The sequence below is a fragment of the Hyperolius riggenbachi genome, chromosome 6 (assembly GCF_040937935.1).
Source record: "Hyperolius riggenbachi isolate aHypRig1 chromosome 6, aHypRig1.pri, whole genome shotgun sequence".
NCBI lineage: Eukaryota > Metazoa > Chordata > Amphibia > Anura > Hyperoliidae > Hyperolius > Hyperolius riggenbachi.
In genome coordinates this window covers 299,596,440-299,612,521 of record NC_090651.1, presented here as the reverse complement: position 1 = coordinate 299,612,521, position 16,082 = coordinate 299,596,440, and the positions used below count along the sequence as shown (strand labels likewise).

The window sequence follows — 16,082 nt, the reverse complement described above, 5'->3', positions numbered from 1 at the left end:
CTGGTGTAGTGTCTGTATACCCTATATTGCTGGCGCCCACTAAACATCATGACATAACCATATTGCATTATCACATATTACTCATGTGCATGCACAATAGAACTTTCAATCTCCGAAACTGTGTCTACAGACTGTCGGCAGACTGATAAGGCTGTTTCTGAACGATCCGCTCAGCGAATCGTTCAGAAACAGCTTTATCAGTCTGCCTAACTGACTGTACACAAGCTCTACTGTCGCTGGAACGCCCGCCAAGCAATCTGATGAGATTGTGAGGGAGACTATTGGCAGCTAATAGACACGTACACACACACACACAGGACTAGTGTGGAGACAATGTTCATGTTTAGGAATGCTGTTTTGGGTCCTGACTCTAGATTATTCAGGCTTTGGTGTTCTCAGCTGTTTCCTGTTGGAGAATAAGGACCAACTGCTGAAGTGGCTGGACCAAGTGGATAATACCTGTCACTGAGGCAGCCAGCCTACTCCAACAATGTCTTCATTATCTGACTGAGCAAACCACATAATATGCTGCATAACACATAGAAGGAAGATCACAAGATGCCCTGCACCATGTACGCATCAGGTTTAGTATATATATATTTTTCTTAATTTTTACCCTCTAAACCTAGGTGAGTCTTATGGTCTGAAAAATATGGTAATTTGCATTAACTTTACTGAAAATAGCTATTGTCATGGAAATTAGGGGGCATGTAAGCACATAATCTACCGATCAGTTTAAGACCTGCCTGTACCTGGAGGTAAAGTCAATTTGTATACAATTTGTATACATTTTGCAGTTTTTAGTGGAGTTCCTATTGCTGTTTTAGTGTTGTTCCAATTCAGGCTGTGTAATAGAAAAGAATAGTAGAAATAAAACTTTTTTTTATGAGGGATACCTATAAATATACTTTTCATAGGTTGCTACATAATGAAATACACCTTCCCCCCTCGAAAAAAAAAAAACATCTTCCAAAGACTATTCTAACTTATGGAAGATAATTAAAGACTACTTTTACTTATTTACTGCATGCTTATTGCTGAAATACCACACACTTTACCTCACTTTATGCATTTACTTCATGTTTTAATTCATGTTCGAAATTGCTAAAAAAAAAAAAAAAGAGGAAAATACCTCAAGAGGTATTTTACCTACAAAAAAAAAAATACCTCACATAGCTAACAGAATTGAGGCCATTCTGTTTACAAAGTGTGAGGACCCTTTGGTTATTCTCTCCACTAAAGGCTGTCCGCTAGGATAGGCTAGTCATCAGCAGAGAGGCATGGCTCCAGTCATTCTCCCTCCTACCTACCCATGTGACCTAGAGGGGCAGAGTCTCAGGCCGACTGGGAGTAAGCAGGCAGTTTTAGGTCACTGAGGGTGGAACAAGGGTTTTTGAAACACAACATACACTTTATACACAATTGTCATAAACAGAAGTAACTACATGAAATGTCCATTTTCTTACCTTAGTGGGAGGTGGTGGAGGTGGTGCTGTACGCAGAACAAAAAAAATACTTCATTATTCTGTTCATTGAAACAAATATATATTTCTAAAGACATCAAGTAAAATAATTCAGATATAACGCTCAGATACATCTTTTTGGTCATTGATTCTCTGTTTTTTTTTTTTTCCTGATGGTTTAGGCGTGGCCTGACGCAGATAGGCACTCAGTATAACAAGTTAGAGCTCTTTACTGAAGAAAAACATGCAGAGATAAATCATACACCACCACCATCAGGTAAGAAAGCTTACTTAGAACAGAGAGGAACACAGAGTGAGTACAGGAAATCACAATACCATAGAGATCATTGTAACACTTTACATTTCACAGTGACATCTTGTGATTACTTTACTCTACTGCAGTTTAGGTCATTCTGTTGATACTGACAACATTTTCAAACCAAGATTTCTAGGAAATCTATTGCAGAAATGTCAAATCATTCCTTTACAAACCAATAGAATGGAACAGAATAACATTATTCTGCTAAGTCAATCATGTAATAGCAGAAAAAAAGCCTTACTATTCTGTTTGCCAAAAATACTCAGAATTCCCACATCTCTATATCAGACAGCTCACTGGCCAATAGCGTAATTTGCAGTATACTCGCAGCATACACATTACCTACATAATATGAGTAGCACTATGTGCTACATCACATGCATCATGGGGAGGCCCAGTGGCATAGCAGTTGTAGATACAAAGGTCACGATTGCACCAGGGCTCCTGGGCCAGATAGGCGCACAAGGGGCCTTCCTTCAACCACTGTATTAAAATTGAGCGGTGCTATGGTGACAACAATCACCTCCATATATATATATTGAATAGCGGCAATTATTAACAACTATAGATCATGAGTCCCCCCCCCCAGCAAAACTTTGACTGGGCTCCCCCCCCCAGTGTTCACACCCTTTACCTTGTGACCCTACAGCCTGGCGACCCATCTTACAAGGGTCATAATACAAGTGTGGCCATGATGGTCTTCACACCCATAACAAGTGTAGCCCCAAAAACACCTGATCTGAAGGATGGACCCCTTTATCAGTGGGAGTAAAGTACTTATTAAATTAGCATCTCATTGTCTAATGTTAGTCAGAAATTACTAATAGTAGAAATATGAAGTTTTAAATCAGGATGATACCATTTATTGTCTAACTAAAAAGAGTAAGAATAAACAAGCTTTCGGCTTTGCAGCCTTCGTCGGGCTTAAATCCTGTCGACGAAGGCTGCAGAGCCGAAAGCTTGCTTATTCTTATTCTGATTTAAAACTTTTTGCTTTTACTGATGGGTAACACGGTACAATACCCTACTGCTACAAAAAAAAAAGTTACCTACTCGCCTATGGAGAGGGAAAACTATGAAGCGGGATCTACCTTTGGGGAACCTCAGAAGGCTTCAGAAGCAGTCGTGTCCCTGAGTGCTTCTGCAGATGGGCATGCACAGTACTGAACCAGCCATCTACGGAAGCACTCAGCATCACGAGTGCTTCTGAAGCCTTCCAAGGGCTCTTGGAGAAGGGAAATTTGAACCAGGGACAGAGCTGGAACAAGGACAACTAGATCCAGAGCCCTCCCTCTCCATAGGTGAGTATATAACATTTTTTTTTGTCATACTTTTTTTTTATTGATTTTCAATAAGACATTATAACAAGATGCATTATGCTACAAGCAAAAACCATATAACAGTGTATAGCAAGAGTATTTGGTCTTAGGTGATATTGTATAAAAAGTTCTAAGGTTTACAATTATAGTTTATCAATCAGATAACAACATAGTAATGGTTAGCTAATACAACTTGTTTATCATGACTATATATGCTTAGTTTTCCATCCATGAGAATTGAGTAGCTCAAAGCTCTTGTATAACTGAAATCCAATGAAACTTATGGTTTCTTATTAGAAAGGTATAACTATAACTAGGCAAAGAAAAAAAAGGATAGTGGTTAATCAGTAGAGATATGAGGTATAAAAGAGAAAGGTGGTCATTCTAGAGAGAAATTGAAGGTTAGCCATAGCTACAGTCATCGTACATCATATATTAGACAATAGAGAGTTGTTCAAGTCAGGGCCTCATGCTGGATAGTCATAAAAGTGTCTTGTTGGAGTCACGATGTCTATCTCTGGTTCAGCTTGCAACATGGATAGGAGTGTGTGAAGTTATGGAGTTATGGAGGGTGGAAGATGGGAGATGAGTAGGGCCATGAGTCCCAGATTTTATGGAAGTTGTTTTTTGTGTCCCTTAAGGATGCTGTTAATTCTTCCATGGACCTGGTCCAATTGACCTTAAGAATGACTTCAGAGATATCTGGGGGGGCTATATTTTTCCAAGAGGAAGCAATAGTTAATCTGGTTGCCGTTAGTATATGATTGATCAGGCGATTTGTATATTTGTTCACCTTTGGGAGAGGTTTGCCCAGAATCGTATATAGGGGGTCAAGTGGTATTGTGACGCCCGTACTTGAGGTAATAATTTCTTGGACCTTGGACCACAGGGGGGTCAACAAGGGACACAGCCAGAAGATATGCTCTAACAATCCCACGTCATTACAGCCCCTCCAACATAAGTCTGAAGTACCAGGGTATACTTTAGACAGTATTTCTGGGGTAAGATACCAGCGAAACAAAATTTTGTAAATATTTTCTCTAATTTGTATACATAGTGAGGAGTGTTTGGCGTTTTCCCGAATCTTTCCCCAATCTTCTATTGTTATAGGTGTGGACAATGAAGATGACCATTTTGACATGTATGGGTGATCTAGGGTCCAGGTTCCCGATTTGGTCATTAAGATTATATAGATTTGCGAAATTAAGCCCTTTTGATGTCCATTACGGTTACATAGTCTCTCAAAGGGGGAGAAAAAAGGGGTAGTTAAGGGTTTGTGGACAATTGAGTTTATAAAATGAATAATTTGATTATATTCCATGGTCCGCTGCATATTAAAGTTAATTTTGTCTTCGAGCTGCAATCTAGTGTACACTTTCCCTGTGAGGGGGTGGATCCAATTGCTGAGATTAAAATAGCCTAATGTGAACCAGGTGTTCATGAAGGACTTGGAGAGGCCTGGAGTGAAGTTGGGGTTACCCAGTATTGGTAGTAAATGTGAGGGGGAGGACTTCAGCCTAGCCATCGGGGCCACAATTCGCCAGATGTGTAAAGTAAATTTGATGGTGGGGAGTAGATACTGTTGTTGAATTTTTGGCGTGGTATGAGACCAGAGTAAAGAAGCTAGGGAGATGGGTAGCATACTAGTCGCTTCAATAAGACCCCATTTTGTATGTACTCTGAGGTTGGACCATTCTGACAGCTGACGTAGATGAGCAGCGTAATAGTAGTAGCGTAGGAGTGGTAGTCCCAGGCCACCTTGCTCCATAGGAGAGGTAAGAATGTTTTTATGGACTCTCGGTCGTCTATAATTCCAAGCAAATTTATGGAATGCCGCTTGTAGAGACGTCAGTTGAGAGGATGGGACAAGGACTGGTAAGGTTTCGAATAAGTACAGTATTCTGGGTAGGATATTCATTTTTAGAGCATAGATCCGGCCTAGCCAGGAGATTTTATATGCCGTCCATTTGTGTAGGTCCTGTAAGATCCGTTGAATAAGGGGAGAGAAATTGCACTTATATAGGGTATTATAATTGGGGGTGAGATGAATTCCTAAGTATTTTATAGAGTGCGTCTGCCACTTATAAGGGAAATGTGTCTGTAAGGAAGTGAGAAGGCTTGGAGGTATTTTTATAGGTAGAGCCTCTGTTTTGTCTTGGTTTAATTTAAATCCTGATAAAGATTCATAGAAGTTTAGAGTATCATGTAAGGCCGGGAGTGAGGTTAATGGATTTATTATGGACAATAGGATGTCGTCTGCAAGTAAGGAGATTTTATATTCATGTTTACCATGTATAATGCCTCTTATATTGGCGTTCTGTCTGATAGCCGCAGCGAGAGGTTCTATGCTGAGCGCAAAGAGGAGTGGGGAAAGGGGACAGCCCTGCCTTGTCCCATTGTATATTTGGAAGGGTTTGGAGGGAGCGAAAGGAAGCTTTATTAAGGCCGTTGGGGATGAATAGAGAAATGTAACTAGGTGTAGGAAGGGGCCTAGGAAACCCTGGTGTTCGAGGACTTTAAATAGGAAGGACCAGTGGAGTCTATCAAAGGCCTTCTCTGCATCCAAACTTAGAAGCAGAGAAGGTTTGTCTGATTTGTTCATCAAAGATATAAGATTAATGGCTCTGCGGGTGTTATCCCCCGCTTGGCGACCTAAAATAAAACCGACTTGGTCGTTATTTATAAGTCTAACTAAGATAGGGTTTAGACGATTGGCTATGGTTTTTGTAATTATTTTTAGGTCAGAGTTTAGGAGGGAAATGGGACTATAACTTTGTGGGAGTTGAGGGTCCTTACCGTCTTTGGGTAAAACTGTGATGAGAGAGTTAAGTATGGACGTGGGTGGGCTTTCACCTGTCATGATTTTGTTGGCCACAGTTGTTAGGTGGGGAATGAGGATCGATTGGAACAGTTTATAGTAGGAGTAGGGAAGGCCATCTGGGCCCGGGGATTTGGAAGAGGGCAGTTTTTTAAGGACCTCTAACATTTCAGTTATGGGGGAGTTGAGTACCTTACGGTCCTCCTCTGTTAATTTAGGGAGATTGAGCTGTTCTTAAAAAGAAGATACTTTTTCTGAATATTGTGGGTTAGCTGAGGGGTCAGGTAGCTTGTACAGCTGTTCATAAAAGGAGGCAAATACGCTCGCTATCTTAGCAGGGTCGTAATGGGTAACACCCTGGGTGTCTTTCATAGCGTAAATTGTTCGTTGAACACTCTGTGGGTTAAGTTTTCTGGCTAGTATGGTGTGCAGTTTATTACCTCTTTCGAAGAACAGCTGCCTATTCCATTTCAGGCTCTTCTCAAGTTGTGAGGATTGTAGGGAACGGATGTCAAGTTTGAGTTGTTGTATGGTAGAGAAGTGATCTTGTGTCGGTTGGTGCTTGTAGGCATTAATTGCCCTTGCAAGTGAAGCATTTAATTCGCTCAGTTTTTTTGAGGTGTTGTGTTTTTTCCGGGAACCCCTTGCTATAAAAAAGCCTCTAATAAAGGCTTTATGTGATTCCCATACTAAGCCAAATGAGGTTACTGAGTCAGTGTTTATTTTGAAGAATGTTTGTAGTTCCTCTAGGCAGTCAGCGATGAGTGTACTGTCCTTTAATAAGGATTTGTTTAGCCTCCAGTGTAGAGGTTTGTGTGGATTGGATAACCAGTCAAGATCTATAGTGACTGCTTGATGGTCAGTCCAGGCTGAGGGGGTTATTACTGAATCAATTAGGATAGGTAGGAGATGGGCTTTTGCAAAAAAAATAATCTATGCGTGAGTGCGATGCATGTGGTGGGGAGAAAAAAGTGAAATCTGTAGCAGTTGGGTTAGCTATCCTCCAAAGGTCAAGTAGACTTTGCTTTCGGAGTAGTACTCGAAATTTACGAGAGTTGCGGTCATGTAGGGCAGAGGTGGAAGGGGTAGTAGTTTTACTTCTGTCTTTGGTAGAGTATATAACATTTTTGTAGAATCACTTCCCCTTTGCTTTAAGGCTGCCTTCACCCTCCATAACAATGCCATTGCAGTACTGTACATCCACTCACATAGACATAAAACAGGATCTCCCCCACCCCTTTACACACACACACACACACACCACATATCTGACCTCTTTGAGTGATGATACTTACGACATGTATAAGTTACACAGCAGACAGCATTGGGGTCATCATTTGTGAATGGGTCTCCATATGCGCAGCGAGGTGGTGAAAGGCATTCTTCGCACTCTGTAAAAATATTCCAAGTTTCAAAATATATACAGTATATATATATATATATATATATATATATATATATCAGTTACTTGCTTAGTGCTGACATTGTCCTATATTAATGTGGTAGAGCCATCTTGTGATGGTTAATGAGATGTTGAGTCAACGCAGCATTATTTTGTATGCAAATTTATGCAACTTGAAAACTATCCAATCAAATCATGATGAGGTAAAATTCGATTGGTTTCAAAAATGTGCACACTAAATTTGCATAATCATGCATTAACTCAAAATTATTTGCATATCATTGACAATCCCTAGAGCCAACAGGATACAAGCTTGTTAGGACACAAATTATTCATATTCAATTGGAGAATCCCAAATCTAACAAATGGAAAGTACTGGTGATTTTTGAACTGTAATCCATTTTCCTGTTAGTTTATAAATGGCAAGAAAAAAAACAAAAACATTGCAAATGATGTTTAGAGGCCACTGTAAAATATTATGTCTAGGGTCTTTAAGGCATGTTCCAGACACCTCAGTGTTAGGTTTTCAGTGCTGATAATAACATAAAAAGTGTCTACACTAATATGAAGCATTTCACTTGCCCTAATGTTCCATTCAGTGCAGTTAAATGGGACTTTGGAAGTGTACCGAAAAGTGCACAGTAAGTACACATAGGAAAAATGTTTGTGCAATATGCAATCCAATCACACACGGGTCAGCTATGGCCTGTACCTAGACAACGAATCCCTATCTGAATGGAGTTTGATCGGATATTGATCATTTCTTACCATTCACAGTGACAACAGCCTTGTGTTTTATAGATTCCAGCAGAAATCTATCGAGCATAGATCAAACTGCAAGCATTGTTCTGCTTGATGCAGGCCAATGCTATGGGCCATCAATAACCCACCACTCTTGTCTTACACACATTGCAGTGGTTGGTAAACGAGTCTAAAAAACTGCACAAAAAAGCAGTTTGATCAGATATGTGGAAGCAACAGATTACTGACAGCTTCAAAGTACCAGTAATCAAAACTGATAGAAATCAATCAAAAGAATTGATGTATGAATGTCCAACCTTAAAGAGGAACTCCAGTGAAAATAATGTAATAAAAAAAGTGCTTCATTTTTACAATAATTATGTATAAATGATTTAGCCAGTGTTTGCCCATTGTAAAATCTTTTAAACCCCTGATTTACATTCTGACATTTATTACATGGTGACATTTTTACTGTTGGCAGGTGATGTAGCTGCTGCATGCTTTTTTGGCAGTTGGAGACAGCAGTGAACAGCTATTTCCCACAATGCAGCAAGGTTCACAGACAGGAAACTGCCAGGAGTACGTACTCAAGAGTTTCTTGTGGGAGGGGTTTCACCACAATATCAGTCATACAGTGCTACGGAGTGGGATAAAGTTCAATTCTTGGTCGGAGTTTCTCTTTAAAGTGATTCTAAAGTGAGAGATTCAACTTGCTGTAAACTAAGGCAAGGCACCTATGCAGCTGATGTGAATTAAAGCAGAATACCAGGGGAAAATAAATGCTAATTTAAATAGGGCCACCATCTTTATGATACAACTAATTTATAAACTTAACCCCATATCTGTGCAGTTTTGAAAAGCTAAGGGCATTGTGTTTTGCTGGTACTGCTTGGTAATAGTGGTTCTAACTTCCTTTGTCCTCAGGTGTAGACTTGGACACACCTCTTGTAGGCTTGTGGAGCTCAGCTGAGTGTGATGATGTCACCATATCACACCTCCCTCAAAACTAATAGTCACTCTCATTAAATTGCAGTGCATCATGGGAGGCCTACATAAGTGGCAATTCTGAGACAATGTAAGAAAGCGGTTTAATTTTCTTTTGATACCGATTTTGGCTAAATACCAGTTGTTATGTCATCTTTATTTTTTGCCCCTGAACTATTAGTTCAACTTGTGCAGTTTTACAACTTACCACACTGGAGTTTTGGACAGCAGGGATCTGCCCAAGGAACCGCTCTATGAGTACCTCCAGTCTTGCATATGGGAGGAGACTCACAACGCACATTGTCACATGAAAACTGTTAAATAAAAAGTAAACCAATTTCAAACAACAAACATTATTAGTACAAGTGTTTAATTGAAATAGTGTTTTTCCATTAATGTATCCACTGGAATAGACCTTTTAGTATAATAGCATGGAGATGGTTACCCTTTCACACATACAGCGCCACGGAGTATGTTGGCACTTTATAAAACAATAATAATAATAATAATAATAATAGGATGGCGTTGACAAATCGACTCCAGTTTACTTGTGGGCAGAGTCTGAGTGTCAGCAAAGGCCACCTAAAAACGTTTGGTCCTCCACAGTAAGTCAAGTCTGTACCTGAAACTATGTCTAAACCTAGCCACTGCTTCTGGTTTATAATCCTAACAAACCAGCTTAGTTACCCCTTACCAACTTTGGTCTTTTACCCTAACCATCCCCTAATGCCTTCCACATAATCTCTGTCCCTAGTGTCTACCCTTTGCCTCCACAACTGAAAACTTATCCTAAACAGTCTACTAATGCCTAACCCTAATCCCCCTCTCCCACTGGACTCATCTTGACCACTCTCACTAATACTGTGCTGGAATGTTGCCGAAGCAAGCAACGAAAACGGGGGTTCATGGAATCAAAAATATACCTCAGTTATATATAAGATACTTTTTATTATGTACAGCTATAAGAGCATTAAAAAATAGGAAATAATGAATTTAAAAACATAAGTGAAATCCATCACACTTTGAAATGATTCCATGAGCCTGATGTGGGTTTCATGGTTCACCATTTCATTAGAGGATCAGTATGTGCAAAGACAAAACATTGTGCTGCAACAATTAAAACCAATCATAATGTAATCCCATAGATCACATCAAATCCGCTGCCAACACAATATATGAGCCATATACAGAGCCACTTGCCATTTAAGACAAGAGATGTAATCAAGAAAACCAAAGTGCCAAAATATTGGCACCCCGGTAAATAGGACAGGGCTTGCGTAGCAGGTTGTAAGTCTTGTATGTTAAAAAAGACTATCCTGTCTCTAACTATTTCCCAGTGACCAACTCCATGGACCCCGATTGCCTCTCCTTAATAACGTCCATAGGTGACTAACCCCAACCAACTGGTTTAAAACCCACTAACTTTTTGCATGCAACGCCTACCCATAACCATCCCCAGTAATGACTAACCCTGATGAGTGATGACCTTCTCTAGCTCCCAATCACCTCTTGGGGCCTAACCCTATCCCCCCCCCACCCCGTTCCAATTATTAACCCTATTCCCCACTAGAGACTAAAAAGCAACACACACTACTCTTTTTATAACTTAAACAATCATTCATTATCATTTTGACCAATAGTCGAATGTTTGTACATGCTATCTCCATCTTCTGAATCATACTTAGCTTGAATGAATGGCTGCCCACCAAGTCAGATTATTTTTATCCATTTGTTTTGATCCATTTGCTTTGATCGGTGAGAAAATTCTTGTCTTATTCCTATCTATCTCCATTTCAAAGTACATGTGTTACAACTGAGCCAAGTTTAAATGACCTTCACTTGACAATATCAAAAGTGATTATTTCAAGTGACAAGTCAATGATCAAAGTAGTGCAGTTCAGAGACCATCTATGTAAAAGTGATCTTAATCAGGGCAGCTCCTGAGTCACTCAGCTGGAATTATGCTGTTCACATGATCAATCAAGTAGGAAGAACAATAGGATATCTGAGCTACCTATGTGGCTGGAGAGTGTTACAGAGTGGCTGGATAGTGTAATGGCTAATGGCACTGCCTTTGACATGGGAGACCAGGGTTAAAATCCTGGCTAAGGTCAGTACCTATTCAGTAAGGAGTTCAAGGTAAGACTCCCCAACACTGCAGGGTGGCCTTTTGAGCACATCCCAGTGACTGCAGCTCTCAAGCGCTTTGAGTCCGACAGGAGAAAAGCGCTATACAAATGTTCGGATTATTATGTCATTTGATTTCAGTGAGGGAATCTTGAAGTATTTTAGCCAAGGTACAGGCAGTCCAATAAAAAAAAACAAAAAACAAAAAACAAAAAAACAAGTATCAAGTAGTGTGGGAGTATTCATGTTTGCTTTTCTAGTTACGTACCGGAGTGGTGGTTGGTTCAGGAGTCTGAAAAATAGAAATGTTACAGCGATCAGAAATAAGTACCTATGACTTGAAACTCAGCATTTATTTAGTCCTTAGATACAGTAAACAGGTGTAAACTCAACGTTTGTTGCTTTTGTCTCTGTGACACCATGGCATCAAACTGATTCCATGGTGTCACTAGGAAAGAAATGGCGGGAAATCATGACAGAAATTCTACTTCTTCCTCATTCTATACTGGGAAACAAGCACGATAATAACAAAAAATGGGTTTTTAATAGAGAAAACAATGCAATTAAAACATAAGGTAGCTTTTAATTATGTCAATTAAGGCTGACAAGTAAATAAAAACAGTTTTTTAAATCACAGAAATAAATCTTCTGGTGGTTCAGAGGCTAGGTGCAACGTTTTATCAGTCACTTCATCAGAAGCTTCATAATAAAAGACAACTATATTAAAATGAGACACGAAGGTGCAGTCTCAGTCCGATACTGGCGGGATAATGATCAGTGCTGTAACCCAACAAGCTGGTGCCTGACATAAATATCCCACAGCAGGGAATGGCCACCTGCATGTTGGGCTACGGCACTGACTATTTTGCCCCTCTGTAATAGTTAAAGGGAAGCTAAAGCGAGGCTTCCATATCTATGTCCTTTTAAGAAATACCAGCTGCCTGGCTACCCTGTTTAGTTCCTTGGCTCGAATAGTGTCTGAATCCCACACTTGAAAGAAGCATGCAGCTAATCCAATCAGACTTCAATCAGAGCACCTGATCTCCATGCTTGTTCAGGGTCTATGGCTAAAAGTATTAAAGGATCAGCAGCACAGCCAGCCAATATGCATTGTTTAAAAGGAAATAAATATGGCAACCTCTCACTTTAGGTTCCTTTAAAAGCTATGTATTCATTACACTGCTTTCTCCATTGAAACTCCAATTGTTATTGTATGTGCTTCCCAATATATCTTAGTTGTAGGAGACGAGGGACACTGAACTCTGCACTTATTTTTTTTCCTCTTATGGCCCATACTCACGGGCTACAATTGTCGCCGCAACACGCGGCGCGCGCGTGTTGCGGTGACAGGTCGCCCGTGAGTATGCGATGTTGCACGTGCGCGCACCCCAAACCATCACTCGTTGCTGATGTCGCCAGGCGATTGACGCGGTCAATCGCCTGGCGACAGTCGCCGCCGCAACTCCGCCGCAACTGTCGCTAGTCCGCATGGGTATGCGGACTAGCGACAGCAACAAGCAGTATATACCTTGGGCTTCCGGCGGGGGGAGGAGCAACAGCGATAGCTTCCGCCACATCAGTTGCCAGGTCCCTCCGCCGCGTGTATGCGGAGGGACCTGGCGACAAGCTGTCGCTGGCCTGTCGCGCACACACTCCTGTGTGCTAGCGACAGGCCACAAATGTGCCTCGTGAGTATGAGGCATTACTCCTAAGGTCCTGTTTACACTTAACGCGTTTTAAAGGACAACTGAAGTGAGAGGGATATGGTGGCTGCCATATGTATCAGTTGCCTGGCAGTCCTGCTGTTCTATTTAGCTACCGTAGTGTCTGAATAACACCAGAAACAAGCATGCAGCTTATCTTGTCAGATCTGACAATACTGTAATGTCAGAAACACCTGATCTGCTGCATGCTTGTTCAGGGTCTATGACTAAAAGTATTAGAGGCAGAGGATCAGCAGGATAGCCAGGCAACTGGTATTGTTTAAAAGGAAATAAATATGGCAGCCTCCACATCACTCTCGCTACAGTTGTCCTTTAACTGAAATCTTTTTCACAATGCACTGCTGTGGAGAAGAAAAAAAATGCGTACCAACTGATTAAGTGTAAACAGGGCCTTATGCTAGGTACACACCATACAATTTTCTGTTAGATTTACCTGCCAGATAGCTTTTTTCCATGCTGTAGGTAAATCTAACAGAAGAATCTAACAGGAAATTGTATGGTGTGTACCTAGCATTAGAGTTGTTTTTTCTGTCCATGCTAAAGAGATTTATCTATATCCTATCTGGAGAAATAAGGAAGAGTCTCAAACTAATATATCATTAGAATAGAGATTGCAGCCCTTTTTGCACTCTATCGAAAATTGAAAAAAGTGGCATGTGACTTTGCCACTCTAGTGGTTGGTGGTGCAGGAGTCTGAAAAAAGAAATGTTGCAGCGGTCAGATATAAGTACTTGAAGCTTAAAGGGAACCTAAACTGAGTAAAATGGTTTAAAGTAAACACATGAGGTAACTTCAAATTAATATTACATAGTTACCTTGTCATCAGTTCCTCTCAGAACCTCACCATTTTCTTCTGACAGCAATCCCTTCCAGTTCTGACAACATTTTGTCAGAACTGAAATATCAGTTGCTGTCAGATATGTCAGTTGCTGTCAGTTATAGCTGAGAGGACAACTGGTGCCAGGTAATGTCCATGTTTCCCTATGGCTCAAGTGGGCAATGTTACAGTTTAACAGTGTGCTGACCAGAAAGCTGTTATGGGGTAATGGCCATTTTCAAAATGTAGGACGGAGAATTCCCTTGACCACAGTGGACAAACAGGACACAGGAGAGGAAAAAGAGATTGAGGAGTAGACTACACAGGAGGTAAGTATGACTTGTGTATGTTTATTTTGACTTTTAATTTTCAGTTCAGGTTTTCTTTAACTTAAAGCTCAGCCGTCCTGGTCTGGATACAGTAAGAAAGAGTACATTCTCTAAGCGTTTCAGGGTCATTAATCAATACCCCTGTTACAGCCTCTCTTTTGGAGGGGTAGACTGTTTACAGTGGTTCACCAAGCCTACCTGCAAAGTCCAGACATATGCTTCTATCTTTGTCAGCACTGTTATCAATATCAGTTCCACCTACAGCTATCTCCTCCTCCCTATTTATGCCTTACTACTCATTCTGTGACCTGCCAGGAGTCCAGGACATGGTGCCATCCATACATTTACATGGTGAAATACTCTACCATTTGTAGAACGCGGGGCATGGCTTGGGATGTGACACATATTTATGCTAAATGTTCTAGGCTTTTGGAGAGAAAAAGGGAAAGGATGAGTGTAAAACAATAATAATAAAAATGTTCAGTTACTTACGGTTTTTCGAGGAGGTGTTTCTGTGGAAATAAGAAAAGAAAAACATATTAGAAAAACAAATTTATTAAGCCACTTATAGGTCAAAGTGGTTGCTGCACTTTAGTATGCTATACAAAGGGCTTACAGTGATTGATTAAAGTATCCCTCTGGGATGGGAAGTATAGGTATGCTCGCCCAGAAGCAAAAGAGTTACAGCCTGTTCGCACTCCTTGGTTCCAGCAAGTCTAAGCAGAGGGTCCCAAAGATGCCAGCTCTCATTGCCCAGATCAGCGATCAGGCCATGATAGGGGAGGGGAGGCAGCAATGTAAATGCAAGAAGTGACTCTCCTCACTATTTTCTGTCTCCATGCTAATGCTTACTGAAGGTTGCTGACAGCAGACACAGCTGTACTAAACTTACACATACAGATAAGCTTCTTTGCTTTCCTTTAGCACTGTAATGGTTTTAGCAGGGCTTGATCTACCATAAGGTACTCTGGGCACATCCCTACAGGCCCTGATGATGGAAAGGTGACTTGCTTCCCTCCCCAAGTGCCTTTCTCCCTCCTTCACAATGCAGGGTTCCAAGCGGAGTGTATATGAGAGGGTGCTTATCCAGCTCTCGGCATTTCACTGACGAGATCTCCCTTCAGTTGGGGGAGTTTTTTTGCTACTTAATACTGAGGGTACCTCTGGCTACCTAATACTAAGGGACACCTGTAGCTACCTATGACGGGCAAGGGAAGTAAGGGAGAAGTGACAGCTGAGACAGCCAGCACACTTGCGGTAGGTTCATGGAGGGCAAAGTCTAAGGTGCCAGGCCATCTGTGCCTATAGGCTCCTGGGATGTAAATCAAGGCCTGGGTTTTAGAGTAGACACTATAAATGTTATTCTAAAAGCTAAAGCTTTAGGTGAGTATGACTAGGGTGAGGTTTCTCCATCCCATAAATATGCTAGTCAAGCCAGAACAACAGGATGCAAATTACCCCTTCGTAATGTAGTATCACTCAACCAGCAGGACAGAAAGTGCAGACAGAAAATTAAAAAATCATATATGAATTTTTTTTATTTTTTGCTAAACTACCACAGCATTTTTTAATTTACCAGTGTAGCCACACCTTGGGTCAGTTTAAATGTGATGTCCAGAGACATTAATATAGTCTGTTAAGTTCTCTGTGATATTGAAGTGCTAATAAAATTTGACAAAGTAATAAATCGATGCAAGCTTACATGTTTCCGTACCTACAAATGAATAAATATTAGGTAGAAACTTACGGTGTTCTTCACCACATGAATATTGGGGACAGCAGTGAGATTCAGGGTCAACCGCTATGTTCAGTTTAACACCAGGTGGACACTGCATTGCTGGACTGCAGGGCAAACATTCTACGAAAAAAAAGACAAAGCCTTAGCTATTGCACCTACTTAGCCAGTGACTGACAAAGATTCTAATGTTGTAGAGGTCTTCTGGACTGGAGAACTTTGAAGACAACGGGCTTCATTCACTAAGACAAATAGCATGCCTTATCAAAGTTAACACGCCTTATCAAAGTTAACACGCCTTATC

At 40.7% G+C, this 16,082-nt stretch overlaps 1 protein-coding gene across 1 annotated transcript in view; it reads right to left on the bottom strand.

The window, feature by feature from the left end:
- LOC137522175 (otogelin-like) overlaps positions 1-16,082 on the bottom strand; it is a 245,595-nt gene that overhangs the window by 95,828 nt on the left and 133,685 nt on the right. Inside the window, exons 69-73 of the mRNA XM_068242207.1 lie at positions 15,791-15,901; positions 14,536-14,555; positions 9,255-9,360; positions 6,360-6,788; positions 1,467-1,492 (exon numbers count right to left, since the gene is read on the bottom strand). Coding sequence (XP_068098308.1) covers positions 1,467-1,492; positions 6,360-6,788; positions 9,255-9,360; positions 14,536-14,555; positions 15,791-15,901 — 692 coding nt within the window. The remainder of the gene's footprint in view (positions 1-1,466; positions 1,493-6,359; positions 6,789-9,254; positions 9,361-14,535; positions 14,556-15,790; positions 15,902-16,082) is intronic.